We start from the raw sequence: 21,365 nt of genomic DNA, 5'->3' as shown, positions 1-21,365 counted from the left end.
TCCAGTTACATCCGCAGAGGGGAGAGTCATTGGTGGATGAAGGGCTCTACTCCTCCTCAGATTGCTGAGATCATCATAAAGCTGGTGAAAGACATGGCAGCGGTGAGTTGGTAACACCTGAGTTGAACATTGCATTGTCACTTAAAATAAAGTTAATAAATGAACATCATCTTCACCATTAATGTTTTCCATTTCCAATTTATAAATATTGCCTGAGCGGCTTTAATAACCTTTTAAGCCATCTGGCCTACATCTAGACACAAAGTTTTTTTTGTACACCCACTAAAGTCTGGGCTCTGAAGCGTGGCATTTATCTGGCCTACATCTTGGCACAAAGCGCTCAAAGTCTTTTGTGCGCCTAGGGTCACATTGGCCAAGCTTCGCGGGGCGCTTAATGATATCAACTCATAATACAGTAGCACGGCTCACTTCACAGTTCACACTAGAGGTGATTTATTTTTATTTTATTGTTTGTTTTTAGGGTCACCTCTCAGATGCGTGGTCCAGAGTCACGAAGAATGCCATTGCAGAGACCATCATCGCACTGACTAAAATGGAGGAGGAACATCGCTCTCCTGTGCGCTGCATTGCCACCACCAGGGTATGACCTAAGTTCACACAGTACACAGACATTTGTCTACTTGTGTTGAAGTTCACATAGTACACAGACCTATGTCTACTTGTGTGAACCCTCGTAGGATCCTCGTGTTTTAGTCACACCCAGGGCCTTCGGGTCACTTTGACCCGGCTCATATTAAACCATTCTAAAGTAGTTAGAAATCTCCAAAAATCATATTAAATACAATTTGATTGTCATTACTAACTACTTTACACACACACTCCCGGGAGGCCTAGGAAGAACCTCCTCCCCAAATTCACATTCACATTGGCCTCTTATAGCGCCACCATCAGGCCGTTGTGTGAACAGCTAATCTCAGGCACCACTTCAGCATCAAACTTGGCACACATACCGGTACCCCCAGGAGGCCTAGAAACTCCACTAGAAATCTTTCCCATTTTATAGCACCAACATGAGCTTTGCAAAATATTTTGTTGGTATTACCTCACACCAATTGGTACATATTATCCCTATTGTCATTTGATCAAGAACTATATGTAAAATATTTCTTGTCCCACTCTGATTTGCACAATACAGGTGCTCGGGTGGCACAGTGTCCCTGCCACCACCACAGAGGTTGTGGATTTGAATCAATCGTGGGGCATCTATGCAAACACAATTGTTGTTCGAGGGAAGGGAAGCTGGGCGGAGAGGGTGATAATTGTCACTACATGTATTCCTACAGCCAGGCTGGGCGGCAGCTGGTTTTGGGAGGGAGGAGTAGGACGAAGGGCGAAGGCCCTACATCCTCTCGGTGGGGGCTCCTCACTGTCAGGTGATTCGGTAGGATAGATCAGCAGTGACAACATAGGGGAGGAATCAATTGGCATAAGGACTGGATTGGGGAGAAAAAGAGGGTAAACTATAATTGGCTACTCAAAATAAAATAAAATAAATGCTACAAATCACGTCGGAATGCTGTGGAACTTGGAATTTGTAAAGTGGCATAGGGATGAAGTTCCCATTTGGTAGCAAAATGTGCCACTCCCGCAAAAATCGTAAGCATCTTTGGAATCGTGGCCAATCTGAATAGAAAATGTGACACATACTGTAGGTCATGACATTGATCAAATGACGAGAAAATCGGTATTGTAAATATCCCCCAAAACTTGTTTTGCTCAATCCTGCCTCATGGTGGCGCTATAACAGGACGATTTGGGGTTGAATATCTTCCTAGGCCTCCCGGGGAGTACATACAAAGTTTCACGCTGACTGGTCCAGCGGTGACTGAGATTAGCTGTTCACAGACAGAAGCAACGAAAACATAATCCCTCGCTTTTGGCCATCCCGGCCTGGCGGAGATAATATTGATTGAATTGTTATCAATGTAGTTTGTAATGGTGAGCAAATTATGTACTCCAAAATCCATATGTCCAATGTTTTTTCAGAAAGAAATGGTCTAAATATTAGCCATTTACCATACACTTTCAATGGCCGGGTCAAAGTGACCCGAAGACCCTGGGTGTTATATGTTGATACAGGGGGGTGTTGCAAATGCATGACATGTACCATTTTCATATCATATGTTTACTACAGTAAATAAGCCAAGCAGAAGAAGTTTCATGGAAAAAATCATATTTTAACATACTTTTTCTTGATGTTGAAAATTGAAAACCGGGTCAAAATGACCCGAAGACCCTACGAGGGTTAAGTTCACATTGTACACAGACCTATGTCTACTGGTGTTTAAGTTCACATGGTACACAGACCTATGTCTACTTGTGTCTAAGTTCACATAGTACACAGATATATGTCTACTTGTGTTTGAGTGTGTCTACATCCTAACTCTGAGGGGAATTGACATGAATCCAAATACACTGATGATTGTACTGTCAAACAATGAAACTATATGGAATCCATGAAAAGGTTGTGGGGGTCCCTGCTTCATCTCTCTCTCAACTAAGGGGTCCTTGGCCTGGAAACGTTGAAGAACCCTGGTCTACATTAATCTCTTGTCCTTTACTTTTCTTTGTCTCAGCTGTGGCTTGCCCTGGCCTCTCTGTGCGTGCTGGACCAGGACCATGTAGACAGGCTGTCCTCTGGACGCTGGATGGGCAAAGACGGACAGCAGAAACAGATGGTAAAAACCTCAGAGGCAGAACTCCTCTATAACAGCTACGCTGCAGTTGAATAATTATAATGATAGGCATTATATTGGGATGCTGGCAGACCATCAGACAAATAACACACAGTTGTGTTCGTTTTCCATAAACAGCCCATGTGTGACAACCACGATGATGGCGAGACGGCGGCCATTATCTTGTGTAATATGTGCGGGAACCTTTGCACCGACTGTGACCGCTTCCTGCATCTGCACAGACGCACACGCTCTCACCAGAGACAGGTTCGTGATCGGCCTCTAACCTGAAGAGGGCGCTCTCCCTCACGTATTATATAACTGTTGAAGTACATTGTGGTGTTTTAATTTATCCTCCTCGATTGGTTCAGGTGTTCAAAGAGGAAGAGGAGGCGATCAAAGTAGACCTCCACGAGGGATGTGGGAGGACCAAGCTCTTCTGGCTCATGGCGTTGGCTGACTCCAAGACCATGAAGGCCATGGTGGAGTTCAGAGAGCACACAGGTAACAAGGACTCCTGTTGAAACCCTCTCTATGAGACAATAGTTTTGAAATGGCTATGTCTTTGTCTCTTCAGCTCCAGAGTCCAGACTTTGCTGCCTAGATGTTTTCACAGTGGTGGTCTTCCTGTCAACTCCCTCACTCCGTTTCCCTTCTGCAGATTACAGAACATTGTTTTGTGTCCAAAACAGCTTTCCATTCGCCACATTATGCCTACATTATGTACATATACTGTATATATACATAACCACACAAAGCATGCTGTTTTTATTATTGCATGGTCTGGTTGCACTTCCCTAGCTCTTGCACATGTGGTGGAATCCACATCAGCTTAATTACTATACATGTGAACAAAGGAGTCAACCATTGGTTTTGCATATGTATGTTGTGCTATCTTTTTCTAACGAACCCATGTATGTGTGTAGGTAAACCAGCCTCCAGTAGCTCAGATGCCTGCAGGTTCTGCGGAACAAGGAACGGAACAGAACTCTCGTCCGTGGGTAGTGTCTGTTCGGACCCGGACTGCCAGGTACCAAACATGGCCCCTTTACATGTCTGCACAATAGTAATACGCGCTCGGCAGTTGTAGCACACCCATCTTAGTCTGTTTAACCATTTAAACCCCTGCATCTGTATTGTGGGGAAAGCTATCGCTGAAAATGGCAGATTGAGAGGTAAACAATGTGACGTGAGCTTGTCGATCAGCTATTTTCAGCCAAAGCTTTCCCCACAATAACAGAAAACAGAAAATACAATAGTCCTGAGGGACTCCGCTCAACCATATGGGGTTTAAGTGGTTAAATTCTTATCTGTAGCCTGGTCTACACAGCAAATCACGCTCAAAAGTTCAATTCTGTGCTATTTTGTAAGCATCGCCAATCCTGTCATGTTGTCTTATTTTAGGAGTATGCTAAGCTGGCATGCTGCAAGACACATCCCTGTGGACACCCGTGTGGCGGAGTCAAGAACGAGGAGAGTTGTCTGCCATGCCTGCATGGCTGCGACAAGAGCACTGGCTGTCTCAAACAGGATGCAGATGACATGTGCATGATATGCTTCACGGAGGCGCTCTCTGCTGCTCCTGCAGTGCAGGTAAAACGTGTTCCTTCCCACAAGAGTCAATTGTTACGCTCTCAGAGTTAACCCATTTAGGCCTAAGAATTATTGAATGCTTTAACCAGTGAAAAATAGCAGATATACAAGCTCACAGCGCGGCACCGAGTGCCGCGCTGCGAGCTTGTAGATCTGCTATTTTTTTGAAAGTCTTTAGAATATATATTTGAAAGCAAACATTTGTAACTCAAATATTTGCTTCTGGGGGGTCCCTGGAAAAACATATTTTGAGATGGGGGTCTGTGGCTAAATACCTGTCATTTTGGGGGTCCTTGACATGAAAAAGTTTGAGAACCACTGATTTAGAGGAAGGATTTAGAAGTCCGGTCAAAGATCGGGTCAAAGATATTCAAAGACTTGCACTCATTTTCACGATTTTTCAAAAATAGCAGATCTACAAGCTCGCAGCGCGGCACTCGGTGCCGCGCTGTGAGCTTGTATATCTGCTATTTTTGTAAAGTTAAAGCATAAAATAATGGTTAAAGTGGTTAAAATCTAACGCGACTCGGGCGCGTTCCAGGTATTTGAGAGTTAAATGAACACTCAAGAGCTTGGCGACCCAGCGTTCTCATGCACTCAACTCCATTGATTTGTTCCCCAGTTGGACTGCAGTCACGTGTTCCACCTTCAGTGCACTCGCCGTGTCCTGGACAACCGCTGGCTTGGACCCCGGATCACATTTGGATTCATGTCATGTCCTATTTGCAAGGTAACATGCTACCATGAACCTAGTGGGATGATTAGCTTTGAAGGAGCACTTCACCCATTTTCAACAGTATCTTCATATCATCCAGTGACATGGACGTTTCAAACAATATTTCAATCTTTATTTAACTCAGTTAGCGCCGGGCGACTTTACGAGCGACTAGTTCACTATGGCGTTTGGTGCCGAGCGACTCGGAGCGACTTTTATATAAAAGCATTGTTTAAGATTTTAATATGTGTTTATAGACGGAGCGAAATGGTTAGCTTACCTCAGCTAATGTCCACACGTAAACCGTGAAAAAAAAGGATACGATTATGACGTCACCTTTAAACCAGGGCTTCCTGTTGACAACAGGCCTCTGCTAGCGTTAGCCTCAATGCAACCATCCGACCCTCACGTAGCTTCACTAGGTCGGATTTTGATTCTGAAACTTTCTGTGTGGCATCTATATACGTCCCGATGCCCATACCAATGGTGGTTTGAGACGATCAAGCACGAATTGAACAGTATTGAGCTGAAATGGTGACCGGCGGCCCGTCCATGTTAAGTCAATGAGGACCAAGTCAGCGTCTCATCCTGTTATGTGGATTTAAACAGGCTTAACATGGGACCATGTCAGTGTATGGTGTATGGTGGTCTCTAGTGGTCATCTGGTGGTATGGTATGATGAACGTGCATTCGTTAAGGTGGTCTGGTTAAGGTGGTCTGGGGGGATACAAAATAGCTATTTCCTGGCGTTATAAGCGCACATTCATATTCATATTTTGGAAATCTGGCCCTGTATGAGTTAATTTTACTTTTTATTGATTCAAGAACAATACTTTCTATATATTATCTTAGCCTCTCGTAGCCAGGCTTACTTATCTGCGAAGAGAATAGCATGGGCGCGATAGAGAGTGCCTAGAAAGGTAGGACTTGTGCTGTGTATTTCCCCGGATTTGTATATATATATATTTTTTTTTCACTTTGCGTTGTTCCCGCAAACGTGTTCCCCGCTGGAAATAAATCTGTTCTACTTCCCCGCTCCTTCAGTTGCGCTAGCAATGAACAATATCCAAACAAAAACATGGATTCTGACAAAGTTACACCTAATAAGAGCGAGTTAAGAGCTACAATCTGTTTAGGTTTGTTTCGCTGGGGAATGTAAACAGACCTGCACCGCATGATGCAACTTCCCTTAAACGCAGCACTTCGGCCAAATTCGAGCACCTCCGTTTAGGCAACGCACTGCGCAGGTCCCACCCAGGGTGATATTGGAATCCCTACCAAATGATGTCATTGGTTGGCAGGATTCTGAAATGTGCACAGCCCATCTCAAGTGAGTTGACAGAAATGGTACCATCTTATAATGAGCATTAATGAGGAACAATTATGTGAAGATAGGGTTGTCACAATTATTACATAATCGTCTAATCGTGATTATTTGACATAATCGTGATTATTTGACATAATCATCATAATCGTTTCCATTTTGAAAAACGTTCATATATTTAAAAAAGGGTCAAAAATAGTGGAAATAGCAGATCTACAAGCTCACAACGCGTCGCGATGCGACGTGTTGTGAGCTTGTAGATCGGCTATTTCATGTACAACTTCAAAGCCTAAAAGCCAAACAGAAATGTAATTATCAACGACAAAAACACAATTAAATCGTTAATCGCCAATTATTTGCGTGACAATTAATCGTCATGTAAAATGTCATATCGTGACAGCCCTATGTGAAGATAATGTTCAATATAGGTGATGTGCTCTAACCAGGGAATTAAGGGCTTGACAATGTATTCATCCTTCCTTGAAATTGATTTAGCCTTATTTTCTTTTTCTTTTTTTTTTTAAAGAAAACCTCTGTAGCCTCTCATTGTGCCATATTGATTATTCAGTGTAATCTTGTGAAATGTCATTGATTGTCACTGCTTGTCTTCAGCATGCTGAACAATAGCATTTTTTCTCTCATTCGTTTCCTCCAGAACAAAATCAATCACTTGGTTATTAAGGACCTGCTAGACCCCATTAAGGAGCTTTATGAAGATGTAAGGAGAAAGGCTTTGATGAGGCTGGAGTATGAGGGCCTCCATAAGAGTGAAGCAATCACTACTCCAGGAGCACGGTTCCACAATGACCCTGCAGGCTTTGCTATGAACAGATATGCATACTATGTCTGCTTCAAGTGCAAAAAGGTACCGTATGAACAATCATGTATGACATGTACAGTACAATGACAAGGGTTGTGAAGGGGAAGCAGTGGCTCAGAAGGTAGAGCGGTCGCCTGGGAGTTGGAAGATTCCCCGTTCGATCCCTGGCTCCTCCTGGCTGTGTTCAAGTGTCCTTGAGCAAGATACTGAACCCCTTACTGCTCCTGATGAGCAGGTTGGTGCCATGCATGGTTACCCCTGCTGTCAGTGTATGAATGTGTAATGGTGTTCCACCAGTGCAGTGTGAATGGGGGAATGTGAAGTACATTTTAAAGGGCATTTGAGTGGTGGGAAAGACTAGAAAATGTGCAATATATATGCAGTCCATTAAACGTGGTGTAGAGATGTTGAGTGATGGCGCTTTCCTAATCTGCAGGCGTACTTTGGAGGTGAGGCACGCTGTGATGCAGAGGCAGGACAAGGAGATGACTATGACCCCAGTGAACTCATATGTGGAGCATGCTCGGATGTCTCCAGGGCTCAGGTGGGTTAAATGAAGCCTGGTTAAACCTTAACTATAACGGTATGTGGCTTTTTTGGACTTGGACTCTGAGTAATTAAAATTATTCCATGTTTTCTTAATTGTCCAATGTGTTTGTTTTTTTGCTAGATGTGCTCCAAACATGGCACGGACTTCCTTGAGTATAAATGCAGATACTGCTGCTCGGTGGCTGTTTTCTTCTGCTTCGGAACCACACACTTTTGCAACGCCTGCCATGATGACTTCCAAAGGATGACCAGTGTCCCCAAGGAGGAATTACCCCATTGCCCTGCGGGTATGTCTAACAATGATGGCTGTTAACGATCATGAAACTTTAATAGATTATTATTCCTATTAACCTTTTAATCGTGTTTTTGGCATTGAACATTGTGAACATCTAAATCAAAATTACATTTCTCTTTGGCCATGTGGAAAAAAGACTTCAACAGGGCAGATATGACAAATAACAAGGAAATGACTGACATATTTAATAACTTTATACTTTCAAAATGTAAAAAAACAAACATGGAAATGGCTCACAATGCGTCTTATCACAGTGCGTTGTGAGCTTGTAAATCTGTTATTTCCACAGTTTTTGGAAGAAATAGCGTTTCAAAATGTTCCATGTTTGGAATGGAAACGATTGACAGTTTTGCAACATAATAACTATCTCAAATAATTGTGATTCGCCGACTATGTAATAATTGTGACAGACCTGACAATGATCAAACTGGTTCAGTCTTGTTAAATATTGTCACAGAACTCCACCAGTTGCTCACGCATTCAAAGACGCACAGACAGATTTCTGTTTTCCTGATCGCACTTTCCATCTAATCACAGGTCCCAAAGGCAAGCAGTTGGAGGGTACCGAGTGCCCACTGCACGTTGTGCACCCGCCCACTGGGGAGGAGTTTGCTTTGGGATGTGGAGTATGCCGGAATGCCCACACCTTCTAGACCTCCAGAGACCCCTACTGAAAGCTTGTTCATCTACTGTGATTTCGGGCTGCTGCTGAAGCTCAGCCTCAGGGCTCGGCTCCTGTGATGTCGGGATGCCCTGGATGCAGGACCAGGTTTCTACCGTAGCCACAAGCCCTCAGATCCACTCCTCTACCAACACGAGTGTCCAGGATCTACCATAAACATGAAAGAGCCACGGCTCTTTTGGATAAAGAAGAAACTGAATGAATAAAGAAAAAAATATTAAAAAAGGAAAACAAAAACTTGTGACGTGTTTGCATGCGGCCGTTGTATCCCCTCGGCTTCCATAGACGTTGCACTCCTCCTGATCACTGAAGTGTAACAATATATTGAAGATTAAACATTGAAATAAATTTGCTTAAAGGCAACTGTTGATGAACGTGGATAGAAAAAAACAAGACAGGCCGTATTTCCAGCTTCCTAACTATAAATTTAAAATATTGTTGTATGTAAACTGACTTTTTCGTAATCCTGTACAGTATTCTCCACTGTCAAGTGCATCATGGGTTGACGGACAAAAACATTAAAAGGAGTTGGAAAATAAGACTGTTAAGAATGTCACGTTTGGGAGGAAAATAGTGTACGATTTATCTAATCTTGTATATAATGATAGTATCCAAAATAGCTGTATTCCGAAGTTGCTACTCTCCACTTCAGTTTTGTTTGATATTCTGGGTTATGTTTTGAGCCAGAACTTTTAATGAAGTGCAATACTGGGTGTGCCTCCTATCTTGCAGCTGTTTAACCTATGGAATGTATGTCAATAAATGCCACTGTACATTTTTATACAGTAGACACAGTTGTGTTCCCCCCTCCAAAATGTCAGTCAGATCACTTCTCTTTGGAAATGTTTAAGAGCCCAGCACCTGCAGTGAATGATGGTGGCGATGAACCCCATTTAAATCTCCATATACAAAAAGATAGTGGTACCAAACCATTCTAGATGTAAAAAAGAGGAAAAAAATGAAACTACTCACTAATAATATTTCAAGGAGTGACTACTGAAGGTTTTGAGGGCTGTGTTCACACCAAATATTGATATCATTGTGAATCTGTAATGCTTTTTCCCTAATAGGAGGCAGGGGGAGTGGGGGGGTCTTGGGAAAGGAGTGTGACAAAAACAGCTGCTGTTATATAAAAAAGCTTATACTTGTGAATCTGCTCTGTAATATCTGTGGTGGATGGAGTTGAATGGTAATAAACCAGGTTCTCTGTTTCGCAAAGTACACACTGTCACTTTTTTTATGGTTTTACATTTCCACAAAAAGACCCCGAAAGCCTACCCTAGTCACAACTGCATTGCCAAAAATGTCAGATGTTCAAGTGAAAGACATACAAGGTGTTTTTAGTTTTTCTCTTTAAAATTGTCTTACGATGAAATAGAAATTAGGCTTAACTGTTTATATTCATTATTTGAGAACACTAAATTAATGCACACTGCTTGAATCAGAGACCTACCACAATCGTAGGCCTACACTACAAATACTAAAATATACAAATAATTCAAAAATGATAAAACATTGTCAAAAATAAATATCCAGACTTTTACATAATGGCCAAGGTATACATTTTATGAAGCCCACAAAATGTATTGTTCAAAACACCTTAAATTATATTTACAATCTGTACAGCCATGGGTCACCTTACTCAACCACAGAACCACTCAAGTGCTAAATAAGTCTTAACCATTCATTAAAGTGAGAATAAAATGCACAAAATGTTTTCTGTGGGTTTTTCGTCCAAAACTACTAGGAATAGATTAGGCTCAATTCACTTTGCAGGGTTGCAGATCCGGTTTAAAGCGTATACGGAAACGGCGGGTGTTTACCTAATGTGCGTGTGCAAAGTACCGAATATAGTAGGCGGGCTTTAAGTCCGGATCTGAGTACTGAACATTAGAACATTATACGTTAACTCGAGGTTAAGTGCGACCTAGCTCTGGTCCATCGCTTTCACCTCCCGCATTATACCGGGAGCAATGCGGGAGGTGAAAGCGATGGACCAGAGCTAAGTGCGACCCTTGCGACACAGCCGTGCATGGTTTACTCATACTCCACTACATCTCAGACTCTGAGATGTAGTGGAGTATGAGTAAAACTAAAAGTCAGACTCTGAGATGTAGTGGAGTATGAGTAAAACTAAAAGTAGCTACAGTATTTGTCTCTGAGACTCAGAGACAAATACTGTAGCTACTTTTAGTCTGTTGTAGATTTGGATTATTAATACAAAACATACATTAACCCCTTCAGCCTTTATAGGCTATACACATGTTGGCCATTTGAAAATGGCTTGTAGATCTGCTATTTTCAAAAGATGTTTTTACATTTGAAACCCTGTTATGCATAAACTTGTGTACTTTGTACTCAATTACATTTAGAATTCCATAAGTTCAAATTGAGGTGTGCCCTCACACCAAAATACCGAGTGAAATCCGCCAATGCATTTCAATGAGAATGGAGCGTTTTTTTTTGCCAGATTTCTACATTGCAGTATTGATACTTTAGTTTTAACTTAAAACCATAGACTGTATATGTGAGTAGTGAGTACCTTTTCCCACCACTAGTGCGACACAGCCATTTCAGAGAATTCACATTGCATTTCCCATAATGCTTGGCTGCTGTCATAACAACAATCTTCGCCATTTCAGAGAGAGAGGGGGGCGTTTAACTCCCGCGAAAGGAATTAGGCCAACCGACCTGCAGCTCCAAGAACGCATTATTATTATTTCCTATCAGTTGCGCGGGTGTTTTATTTTTATTGTATTTACTTATTTAGCCCAATGCGCGTCTCGTGCGTTTGAGCTTTTGTAGCGCGAGTCTGGGTTGAAGGAGAAGTGTGTGCCTGTCGGTAGTGAGTGATCGGATTGTTCCACCAGCTAACGGCTAGCTAGCCGAGTGTAAACACGAGCAGGTACAGTAGGATGGAATGGATGGACCTCCTAGCATTCCGGTTAATATCAGCATCATGCACTGTTAAACACTGTGAAACGGCACGGTTTACACTGTCTTAGACACTATCACTGTAAAACTAGCATGTTAACTAGCATGTTTCTCTGGTTAGCAGTGTGAAACTAGCATGTATACTCCCATACTCTGGTTAGCAGTGTGAAACTAGCATGTAATTCTGCACTGAAACAAATGTGTTTACTCTGCACTGAGAAACTAGCATGTTTATTCTGGTTCGCACTTAGCTCTGCCTCTGGTCCATTGTGGAGTTCTCCCTAAAACGTGCATGTTAACTCTGGTGGTTAGCATTGTGAAAATAGCATGTCAGTTGGTTGGCAGAAAGGCTGCCTGTGTTTATTACCAGAATGTCACGGGCATGTTCGTTTCCTGTGCTGTGTGTAGAATGAAGCGGGTGAAGGGGGACGAGGATGATGGTGACAGCTCCTCCAGTGAGAGCCCAATAGAGGCTTCTTCTAAGAAGATGAGGAGCGAGCCCAGTGAAGAGACGGAGGAAGAGGTGGCTATTAATGACTTTGACAGCGACTGGGCACGGCTACCACAGGAGATCCTGCTCCACATCTTCCAGAACCTTCCGCTTTTGGACAGAGCTTATGCCTCGCAGGTGTGTCGGGCCTGGAACCAGGCCTTCCACATGCCAGAGCTGTGGAGATGCTTTGAATTTGAACTCAACCAGCCGGCAAGCTCATACCTGAAGGCCACACATCCCGACCTCATCAAGCAGATCATAAAGAGGCACTCCAACCACTTGCAGTATGTCAGCTTTAAGGTGAGGCGAGAGACGAAAGCTGGTATGTGCATGATCTGCATCGGTGTACTGTACACTCTATATGTATTGGTTTGAATTGTAAATATTGTTTTATTTGATCATCGCCATTATGGTTTTAACAGCCAGATTGTAATTGACTTTATCTCCTGCCAGCCATTTTCACCTTTCTTCACCTACATATATAGCTCATAATAAAGATCTATTTCTCTTCTTTCCAACAAAAAGAAAAGTAAGTGCAAAACATAGAAAGAAGATAGCAGGAGCGCTACTGGTATCCCTCAAACCACCGGTGCTCATGAAAGGGAATACAATGAGCAAAAAGAGGAAAAAATGTGCCACAGAGGCACACAAATCCAGGGTGTTACTGACAGTAACACCCTGAAGAAGGCGTTTGCCGAAACGCGTTGGTGTTTTTTTATAATGTTCTAGCCCATGTAATAAAGGCCTTTTATTGTTAAATCCACCTGAGTGCCTGGACCTGGACCTGTTTCCTTACCTTTCAACGTGGGCGCGTGTGCGATCTGTGCACGATTGTGCACTACTAGGGGTGTAACGATGTAGTAACTGTATCGAAATATCGTTTTTAACTTAGAAAATCGAAGTATATCGAAATGAAAACGGCTAAAATCGAATCGTATCGTTTTATTTTGTATCGTATCGAATCGGCAGTGCAAATAATCGTTTGTATCGATACTACTTACTTGTGCATTGTATTTAGCATTTTTAAGAAGAAAAAAATAAAAGGAGGGGTTTAATTACTTTTCCTTTCCATATAGCTACACTGGTCTATCGATAAATGTGTGTAATCTCTGGGTTCATGTCAAGGTGCAGGTTTGTCAATATACGATGTCCATTTATTTGGCAGATAATCACTGTGTTTACTTATTTATATCCATAATAATACATGTTTCACTTAAAAACCTGCACTATCCACACCTTTCACACAGATTTAATGTCTTTGCTACATAGTTACTATATCGATTTTAAATCATTGAATCGAATCGTATCGTATCGCCATGAATGAACCAATATCGTCCATGTATCATATCGTCAACCATGTATCGTGATATGTATCGAATCGCTATTAAAATGTATCGTTACACCCCTATGCACTACGTGTGTGCACGCCATTCCACGTTCACAAACAAAAAAACCTGCATGCAAAACGGACCTACCAAGAGCGATAGAGAATGGAGTTCAAAACAAGTGGCGAGTGATTTGTGATAAAGATGCTTTTAAACCGGCATTTGTTTTTGTATTCCTAGGTTGACAGTAGTACAGAGTCTGCAGAAGCAGCCTGCGATATTCTGTCACAGCTGGTGAATTGTTCACTGAAAACCCTGGGGCTCATCTCCACAGCCAGACCCAGCTTCATGGAGCTGCCAAAGGTATTATCATGTCAACAATGTACCCATGTCTGGATAGTTTCTAGGAAGTCATTGAGAACTCTAGTTTTTATGGTTCACCTCTCAATCCCAATGCAAGTGCAGGTATACTATTGACCATAATTCAGTCCTCTATCTTGACCTATCACAGTACAAGGAGTCACAGCGCACAAATCAGCGTGAAGGGGTTTCTTCAAAGCTGTGACACAGCAAATTGTTGGCTGACTGGATTAGGGATGTCACTAACGGTTTATCCAGTAACCGGTTAGCCGTCAGCATTAACCGGTTAATTAACGGTTTTTAATTATTATTTTTTTAATATATTTTTTTTAACACAAAATTGTATATATAAGTACACAGAATTAATGTTGGTAGACGAATGGTAGACATTTAGTTATGCTCCTTTGAAAGACAAACAAAAAAGACGGATTTAACAATAAAAATAAATTGTTCTAGGCTTAATCATCAATAAACAAGCATCGCCTGCGCGTTTCAACAAGTGGTCGGCGGCGGTGCCTATTCTGCCTTTCAAACAAACAAGCTCTAGCCTAGGCTGAGCATTTTTATTGAGAACCATTAACATGACGACGAGTTCTGTTGTGTACGAGTCTGTTGACTCGCGCTGCAGAGAAAACTCTTCCGAGATGAAAATGGCAGATCTACAAGCTCACAGCGCGTCACGTTCTGCGACTCACGGCTTGTGATTGAGCATCGCTGTTGCCTCATGTCGCTGCTCTATTTGAGAAAGATACTGTCGTCTACACTCCTTTCCTTTTGAAATGCTCCCAGACCGAAATACCTCTGTTGGCTACGTGTTCTGTTTTGTGTATTCCGACGCTCGTTGTCTGATCCTCCCCGGACCACACTGTGGCACAGACCTAGCCTGGATCCAGCCTGTTCGCTCCGTTCCACATTTTGTATTGACTCTAGAGACAATACAAAATGTGGAACGGAGCGAACAGGCTGGATCCAGGCTAGCACAGACCCCACTGCGTAACACTAAAACAGCAGTCTCTCATTCACTGTTCGATTGGACATGATGCAAGACTACTTACTTACTCTCTTGGACATGATGTAAGACTACTTACTTACTCGCTTGCGCCTCCCAGAGTCTGTTTGACAAAATCACATCTCCATAGCCAAAAACACTATGCAGGTCCAGGAAAATGCGATCATATTATTATGAAAATTAACCGTGAAACCGTTAAGCATGACCGGTTATTTCTTAACGGTCGGCTAACCGGTTAACCGCTGACGTCCCTAGACTGGATAGTTTCTCATTAATTAGATGATATGTAGGTATTTTATTGGGAAGGAGGATGTAACTGTAAGGGCAGAACTTGTGTGACTTTTCCTCATGCACTGTCAAGGAGTGGGGCTCCTGGTGACTCAACCAGTTAGTGTAATAACAACCACATGCGCTTTGTGAATAGCAAGGACTCCCGCTGTCTTGTCTCCTTTGTGTCCCTTTTCTCTCGTCTACCGGCGTCTTGTCTCCTGTCTCTCCCTTTTCTCTCTCGTCTACGTTAAAGTGAAACAAACATGTTAACTGCTGCAAGTAATGTGACCAGTACAGAGTTAACATTAGTGTCTGCTGGTGAAGCCGTGCTTAAAATGTGCTGGAATGTGGCGAGTAAAATACAGTATTTAGACTCTTTTGTCCTAGAGTCGTCAGCCCTGTGCTATGCAGGTGTGGCAAGAACCCAGTCATATAGCCGCACCTCATATTTTCAAGGACATATTAACATGTTTTTTTATGATGTTTATACATCCGTGTTTCCCAAAGATAAGGTCGTGCTCGTGCATGACCCTTTGTTACATACTATTTACTTTAGTTACCTTTTGGTGGCATTCAACATCAATTGTTTATTTCTTTTCTTTTTGTGTCCTATAGTCCCATTTCATCTCAGCCCTGACGGTGGTGTTTGTCAACTCTAAATCGCTATCATCGTTGAAGATTGATGACACACCAGTGGATGACCCATCTTTGAAAGTACTGGTGGCCAACAACAGTGACACTCTGAAATTGCTGAAAATGAGCAGCTGCCCTCACGTGTCTCCAGCAGGTACACTGGGATTACCGAAACGCTAGTTTCCACAGTGGTAATGGATAGGTATTCCACATGGATTTTGTCAGCATAATTCAAAACCATGCTATTGTCACATTTTAAATCTAGCCAGTAAAAGTGTTATTTTCTATCCAGTGGATTATTCATGGCCTTTAATTATCTTGTGTGCCGAGAGGAAATGCAACACAGCATTTAAGAATCAGGTGTATGTTAGGGCTGCACGATTTTGGGAAAAAACCTAATTGCGATTTTTCTGACTAATATTGCGATTGCGATTTTATTCGCGATATTTACAGGGGCTAAAGCAAAAAAAAAATCCTAAGACGGAAATTTATTTTGACTTGACTAGCAAGTATTATGCTGCATTTTGACGATTTCGGTCATGTTATTAACATCACGGCCATGGCTACACCCCCCCACCCCCATTTTTTGTTTTCTCTTTTTTGGCAAATCTGCCTCGATCTCATAAATGGCCCCTAGAGACTCCTCAGGACGGAAATCCATCCCCAGGACGGAGAACCTTAACCCCTGTATTTATATATGTATTTCAAGGTAGGATAAGTGATAGTTTTTTTTTTTTGTTAAAAGGATATAATAAATTATTTTAACCATAGGAAAATCATTTCACTACCTTAGGCCAAGCTTCCGTTGAATATTTATTGTGTAATACATTTAAAAATAAATTGATTATTATTAACTAGGCTAATTGGCAATCATGTAAATGGTTTGATTCAGTTCAGTTATATTTCCAAAAGATTACCTTTTATTTTGCTTTAGCAATATAAAACGTTTTTATATTCAGCAAAATGTCAGTAATGGTTTTGTCTGCCTCTCATTATTGTCAAGGAAGAAAGTACTGTATGTCGCTGCCTTGCTTAAGTTTTATCAAGGCAAAAAAATGCACCCTAAGACACGCCATACGTTTCATGTGTGGAGGAGGAGGAGCAGCCACCGTTGCACTGAAATCACTTTCACTTTCAGCTTACGACAAACGGGAGCATTTAATCTATGCACAAGGATTTAAGGATGTTATATTTATAATGATTACCAGAACATTCACTACCTGTAGCCATGGAGTACTCCGTTGGAAGGGATCATATACGTTTACGTGCTGTTAGACAGACAGTGTCATGCCTTGGCTTGGCTCCTCTCCTCTGAGGAGATTGGAGCAACCTGTAATGCTAATCCTCGGTGCGGCCGGCGATGCGCAAAGAAAGACACCACAGTTTGATTTGATCATTCCTTAGTCAATTATGAACGGATTTCTAAAATTAAAACGTCTGCATAATGCTTGAGAAGTCAACTTCGCAGAATATCGCCAAAACCGCGGCCTTTGCGATTCGCTAATCGCGACATTTCACATCGCGATTTCGGTTTGAAAACGATTAACCGTGCAGCCCTAGTGTATGTGGATGCTTGTTTCTCCTCTTAACTGTGTATTGTCCTGGAACAATTTTTAATCATCAGTTGTGATAATGTCTGTTTATTAAACTGAAGCCCGGCACAGTAGCTCCAGGAATCTATGACGCTTTTGTTTTTGAATTTGTATTTGATGACTTGTGGTCCTACTCCTACCAAATAATTGCGCTCTGTGTTTGTAGGCATTCTGTGCGTAGCTGACCAGTGTCACGGACTGAGAGAGCTGGCGTTGAACTACCACCTCCTGAGTGACGATCTGCTGTTGGCCCTCTCCTCAGAGAAGCATGTTCACTTAGAACACCTGCGCATCGACGTGGTGAGTGAGAATCCTGGCCAGCACTTTCACACCATCAAGAAGAGCAGCTGGGACGCCATGGTACGCCACTCACCCAAGTTCAACCTAGTCATGTACTTCTTCCTCTATGAGGATGAGTTTGGCCCTTTCTTCTGTGAGGAGATCCCCGTCACACACCTCTACTTTGGCCGCTCGGTCAGCAAGGACGTCTTGGGACGCGTGGGCTTGCATTGCCCCCGTCTGGTGGAGCTGGTGGTCTGTGCCAACGGGCTGCGCCCACTGGACGAGGAACTGATACGCATTGCTAAGCGCTGCACACAATTGTCAGCCATTGGTCTGGGCGAGTGCGAGGTGTCCTGCAGCGCATTCGTGGAGTTTGTCAAGATGTGCGGCCGTAGGCTGTCCCAGCTGTCCATCATGGAAGAAGTGCTAATTCCTGATCACAAATACTCCCTAGACGAAATCCACTGGGAGGTGTCTAAGCACTTGGGCCGAGTGTGGTTCCCAGACATGATGCCCACGTGGTAAAGCCAAGCCACAGAGGCACACGTAGTTCAGCAAACTCACTTTCATGTGGTCCACATGTTTGCACTGAAGGAAGGACCACTGACTGATCAACACTAGTAGATTTGTTGGTGCCAACATGGAGGTCATACACTTGCTGAACTCCATGTAGGGCAGAGCTTGTCACTGGTTCTCTCTCTACCTGGAGCCCGATAGGAAAGAATTTCTCTATTTTACTTAAACAGACAACGTCTTATTTAATAAATACAAACATTTAATAAGCCTCTGCCTTTTGGCTCCTCCTGAGAGAGAATTAGTTAAGACTGGCTCATTCACATTTTGGACAATCATTATTCTGAGTAGCATGTGGGGGGTGGGGGGGGAGACATCTGTAAAGAAATGTTTATATAAGTTTGTAAATTGAATTACATGGACTACAAAGTCCAGTTAATGATAATATGTATTATGAGAGATATCAGTTTATGTATGTGTAAATATATTTGATTCTCCTTTTTCATACATGGTGGAGTCACTTGGGGTACGTGTAAGTTGCTTGCAGTGACACTACCACTCAGCTGACTTCAATTCAGTCTAACGGCAGCAGCTCTGCACTCTGCAGCCAAAAGATTTTAAACAGCTACAATGTTATTTGTATATAGTATGTAGCCGGCCATGTTTTGTAAAATACATGCAGTACGATTTGGTTATTTCCTTAAAAATAACTTTCTTTCTTCAGTCAAGCTCAATCGTAATTAAATTTACTGGAACATAATCATACTGTATTGTTTCAGTAGGTAAAGTTAGGTTCAAGGAGAAAGCATTTGTATATAAGCCAATATATTTGTGAAATGAAGGTGTACAGAGATAGTTTTTCCCCTCGCCCTCTCTCCCTGTTAAAGCAGGTTTGTTTGTATTTAAAGGTAGTTGGTGCAAGTGATTTTCTTTGTTGTTGGTTAAAACAAACTGTTTCTCGTTAAAAGGTTAAAAAGCTCTATATTCTGATGTCATCATTGCTGTAGTGTTCAGTAAAGCCATCTCTCCACCGCGCCGATATCGGCAGCAGAAGAAGTTGGAAAGCGCCTGCTGCCGCAAAGCTGCCATCGGCAGCTTAGTGGCAAGAGGCGCTTGCCGTCGATATCGCCATGCCGACAGGTTGGAACTCGGAACCCGTTGATGAAGAACTGAGCATGTTCAGTGAGTCGTTTGCCGTCCTCAGTAGCCGTCGATAATCCGTGTGGGACTTCTGTCGTATGTACCGGTAGTTCCTTTGGCAGTGCGTCCGCCAAATTACGGTAGTTCCATTTAAGACACTCAACCCATTAGGTCTTGCCCAGCGTGATCCTTCATTATGAGTTCTCTGGATAAAATTGGTATCCAGACCTGAAAAGGCATTTTCTTTTTACTGTTTAGAGCTGGAGAGACGGGGAGATCAGAATCTAGAGCTATTTAACACTTTATTTATAACAAAAGCAATATCACTTACTGCACCTTAAGTGGCTTATGTGATAAAAACAAAAGTCCCCAGCTTTAACCATGGGTCCTGTACAGACCGTTTTACTAAGCACCTTAGGTGAATACCAAATGACAGCTACTGTAGGATCTAATGCCCAGATGAAACTAAAGGGGGGGATCTCTTTCCATCCTATAGGTCTCATTTGGACCGTGGCTCTATTATTTGGGATTTGCATTATAATATGAATACCCAGGACACAAATAACAATAACTAAAATCAAGCAATAATCAAGAATTGCATAAATCATGCTGTGTAAATACAGATGCTATGTAATGGCAGAATTTGGTGGTAGATAATCAGGAATTCTCTGACAACTGTGGACAGCTTTGTTTTCATTTAATAATGGTAACTGCCTACTTGGCTATAATGTTGCAATTTTTGCTGTTCAGGTGTGTCGAAAGCCTTTATACATATATTAATATATAAACTAGGTTTCATTTTTGTCTTCTGCTATTTGCCTGTTAAACGCTGAACCTCGACTCTGTCATAATTATCCGCCCTCCTATTCGCCCCCATCATTTGCATCACACATAGGAGAGGAAATGACATCGCTGTTCGATATCCCAACATCCATAAGTTTCAGTGCAAAGAGATTTGGCAAGTTGGATGAGGTGAAACAAACAAAGTTTTCCTTAAGAAGGAAGTCCAATGCATCTGTATATAAAACGCTGTGTGTTTGATTATATGAATAGAAATGTACTTATTTCTCTATCATGCCCTCTCTCAGGGTTTTAAGTTTACTTAACTGATGGCTCATGTCTTTTATATGCCGGAGTGCAAGTTATCCTTTGCCAGATGTATCTTTTTACCTAATCACTAGAGATGATTTTGCCGTAATATGTATGTACACTTATTGGGGGTTCAAGCCCAAACGGTTTAGCAAATTCCTGTGAAATGGTAAATTGCATTACCTTTTTAACAAGGATTGGAAGTTTTGTGCATTACTTGCACGTGATACAATTGGAACTTTGAAGTTATTGTATGCTGTGAGTCAGATTTAAAATAAACTTGCTACAGACATGCATCTATCCTCCTCACTATAAAATTACCTCAGAACTAGATTTGTATTAAACAAATATTTGCCATTTCCTCCTAAACCGTAGGTTTGATTGTTATCAAACGTGTTATATTTGATTATGCTTTATTGCTTTTATTAATTGGTAGTATCAGTTGTATTGTGTACAGTAAATAATATGAAAACTAACAAAAGATGACTTGGTGAGAACAAAATGCTTCTCCCTTGATCAGCATGATTTGGACATGTTATCAGGATATGCAGATATTGTGGATTCTAAATTACTATATTTTATGCCATCGGGACTTCCTTTCATCAGAGTGGTTTCTGGTTTCATTTCTCACTTAAGTAGATGACCTTGCTGATTATTTTCAACTATTGCATGGGTATGGATATAGTTGCATATTTCCAAATTACTTTATTTCGCAGTGAATAAACTTTTTACATCAGCGTAACAAAACTATCTTGGTTTCTTTTGTTTATGGAAGGGAACATTTTAATTTAAGATGGAAAATTATTTGCCTTTAATCATTAAGATGGTCCTTGTCAGATATGTTTTGTTACCGTAGTTTTATTTTCCTGCAGAAAGTAAATTAGGAGAACTGGTATTGACAATGCTGTTATTACATTTTTCTTTATTATGGCTAAATGTTGTCTACTCAGAATATTGCTTTGGACATGTGATCTTGAAATATGTGATTGTAGTTTATCATCTAATCACTGCAATCAATAAACGTTGGGTAATAAAAAGACCACACAAGATC

At 41.8% G+C, this 21,365-nt stretch overlaps 2 protein-coding genes across 3 annotated transcripts in view; both read left to right on the top strand.

Moving 5' to 3' along the window:
- Positions 1 to 9,807, top strand: part of mycbp2 (MYC binding protein 2) — a 97,853-nt gene extending 88,046 nt beyond the window's left edge. The window contains exons 72-83 of the mRNA XM_080753382.1: positions 6 to 102; positions 482 to 601; positions 2,598 to 2,699; positions 2,835 to 2,963; positions 3,068 to 3,200; positions 3,623 to 3,726; positions 4,101 to 4,289; positions 4,912 to 5,019; positions 6,984 to 7,193; positions 7,585 to 7,692; positions 7,819 to 7,984; positions 8,530 to 9,807. Of these exons, the coding sequence (XP_080609508.1) occupies positions 6 to 102; positions 482 to 601; positions 2,598 to 2,699; positions 2,835 to 2,963; positions 3,068 to 3,200; positions 3,623 to 3,726; positions 4,101 to 4,289; positions 4,912 to 5,019; positions 6,984 to 7,193; positions 7,585 to 7,692; positions 7,819 to 7,984; positions 8,530 to 8,645 (1,582 nt within the window). The 3' untranslated portion in view covers positions 8,646 to 9,807. The remainder of the gene's footprint in view (positions 1 to 5; positions 103 to 481; positions 602 to 2,597; positions 2,700 to 2,834; positions 2,964 to 3,067; positions 3,201 to 3,622; positions 3,727 to 4,100; positions 4,290 to 4,911; positions 5,020 to 6,983; positions 7,194 to 7,584; positions 7,693 to 7,818; positions 7,985 to 8,529) is intronic.
- Positions 9,808 to 11,330: 1,523 nt separating this feature from the next.
- Positions 11,331 to 21,364, top strand: fbxl3a (F-box and leucine-rich repeat protein 3a). 2 transcript variants are annotated; one of them, XM_080753397.1, is made up of 5 exons: positions 11,331 to 11,579; positions 12,017 to 12,401; positions 13,667 to 13,789; positions 15,681 to 15,852; positions 17,457 to 21,364. In XM_080753397.1, exons 2-5 carry the CDS (start codon positions 12,018 to 12,020, stop codon positions 18,095 to 18,097), a joined length of 1,320 nt encoding a protein of 439 aa, XP_080609523.1. In that variant the 5' UTR covers positions 11,331 to 11,579; position 12,017; the 3' UTR covers positions 18,098 to 21,364. The 2 variants fall into 2 exon arrangements, with proteins under 2 accessions (XP_080609523.1, XP_080609522.1); XM_080753396.1 differs by having other exon boundaries at positions 11,331 to 11,618.
- The last annotated feature ends 1 nt before the right edge of the window (position 21,365 follows it).

Source organism: Nannobrachium achirus (assembly GCF_963921795.1).
Source record: "Nannobrachium achirus genome assembly, chromosome: 22".
Taxonomy (NCBI): domain Eukaryota; kingdom Metazoa; phylum Chordata; class Actinopteri; order Myctophiformes; family Myctophidae; genus Nannobrachium; species Nannobrachium achirus.
This window is presented reverse-complemented; position numbering and strand designations above follow the sequence as displayed.